The sequence below is a fragment of the Penaeus monodon genome, chromosome 30 (assembly GCF_015228065.2).
Source record: "Penaeus monodon isolate SGIC_2016 chromosome 30, NSTDA_Pmon_1, whole genome shotgun sequence".
Taxonomy (NCBI): Eukaryota; Metazoa; Arthropoda; class Malacostraca; order Decapoda; family Penaeidae; genus Penaeus; species Penaeus monodon.
In genome coordinates, this window is record NC_051415.1 from 11,828,300 (window position 1) to 11,829,915 (window position 1,616).

At 34.9% G+C, this 1,616-nt stretch overlaps 1 protein-coding gene across 2 annotated transcripts in view; it reads right to left on the reverse strand.

Annotated features, from left to right (window-relative positions):
* The window catches only part of LOC119592521 (TBC1 domain family member 20-like), a 16,822-nt gene that overhangs the window by 953 nt on the left and 14,253 nt on the right, over nucleotides 1-1,616 (reverse strand). For both annotated transcript variants that reach the window (XM_037941375.1, XM_037941376.1), the window contains exons 5-6: nucleotides 775-968; nucleotides 252-468 (exon numbers count right to left, since the gene is read on the reverse strand). In XM_037941375.1, coding sequence (XP_037797303.1) covers nucleotides 252-468; nucleotides 775-968 — 411 coding nt within the window. The remainder of the gene's footprint in view (nucleotides 1-251; nucleotides 469-774; nucleotides 969-1,616) is intronic.

A 1,616-nucleotide genomic window follows, 5' to 3' on the forward strand; every position in this document is an offset into this window, starting at 1 on the left:
AATAATCATAGTGAAAGTGAGGATTTGAGGGTATTCAGTGTGGGATGATGAGTGTTGGTATGAGTGTATATACGTAACTGTAAGTAGAATTTAAGACAAACACATATTCAAAAAGAAGACACATTTGTTTGTACTCCAGAAACTAAGACTGTATTGGCAGTACATCAATGAACTTTATGTCCCTAGATATAATAAAAAAAAGGCAACTGAATAATAAACTCTTCCATGATGAATGCCATGCAATTACTAACCTGTGAAAGAATATAATGTTGCATTGCCATATCACATTCTCCAGCTAAAACATCTTCTTTCTTGTGTAAAACAATTGCTGCAGCTATGTACATGGGCATGAGATAAGGGGAAGCCAAGAAGCAGTCGTATAACCTCACCACATTGCGGTAGTCAGAAAGTGTGTGAGCGAACCATGTAATAAGCCAGGGCAAACAAAACACTGTTCCTACACCTGAACTGAAAAAAAAAATAGACATCATAAAACTTCTGGTCTCATTATTCTCAGAGAAATGAATATCACTACAATCAATTCCAAAGACTGGCCATCTTTAAGCCCATGTGTAAAATTTGTATCTGGTGTACTGACTGCCTTGAATAAACATCTTATTAGGTAAGGTAACTCCAGTGCCAAGCAAGAACAATTTCATATTTATTTTTTCCCCTAAACCACAAGCCATTTTTATTACATACAAATTAGAAATTTATTGTCTTAAAAAAGGCATTAAGAAAAATCAATATTCTCCCTAGAAAATAAAATCTTACTCTATCAAAAACTGGTACAGCTTGGTGTCTGCCCTTCGAAGAATGGGATATATGTAGGTGAGGTAATATGTGGTCTTCTCCATTGTTGGCCGCATGAACTCACTCAGGTGTGTGACGGAGAGCTTCTCCACCATCTCATAACCAACATCTTCACCCATGACCAGAAGGAATGTTATAGCAACATCATGAAACCCCTGTCAATCAAATCAGAAACATAACAGTAAGTACATAAATCAAAAGGATTCTAAAAATCCAATAATAAAATGAAAATGATGGTACAGAATCATAAATAGTCAGTAAAATACTGCAGAAGGACTGGCATGCTCTCAGTATCACAGTATTTTCAGTTTCAGACTTGAATAACAAAAAGTCTGATGCACACAAATAGAAATAATAATGAAAACAGGGGTGTCTTGGGGTCCTACTCTAGACATATAAGGACTGACAGACATGTTTTAACCATCAATTAAAACCTATACTGAATTTCTACTACAAAATACATCCATATTCAAGTTGGTGCAGCAGACTACAGTGTTCCTATAGTAATTTTATTGTACAAAGCATTAGTAGACACTTTTTTCCCAGGTATTCAGCATGAAGACTCCTGTCATCTATAATAAATTTTCTCTATATTCAAGGAAAATGCATTTATATTCAACAAGTTGGTGCAGCAGACTATAATACTGATATCACAGTTTTTATTGAATGATGAATTAGTGAAGTCAACCACTGTCTTTTTCCAAATTTTTAACAATAGCAACAACATAAACTCCCCTTTTGGAGTAGTGGTCTCTGTTCTTCACCTTTGTATCTGCTTGCTGAAGATCTCAGTTTCTTATATA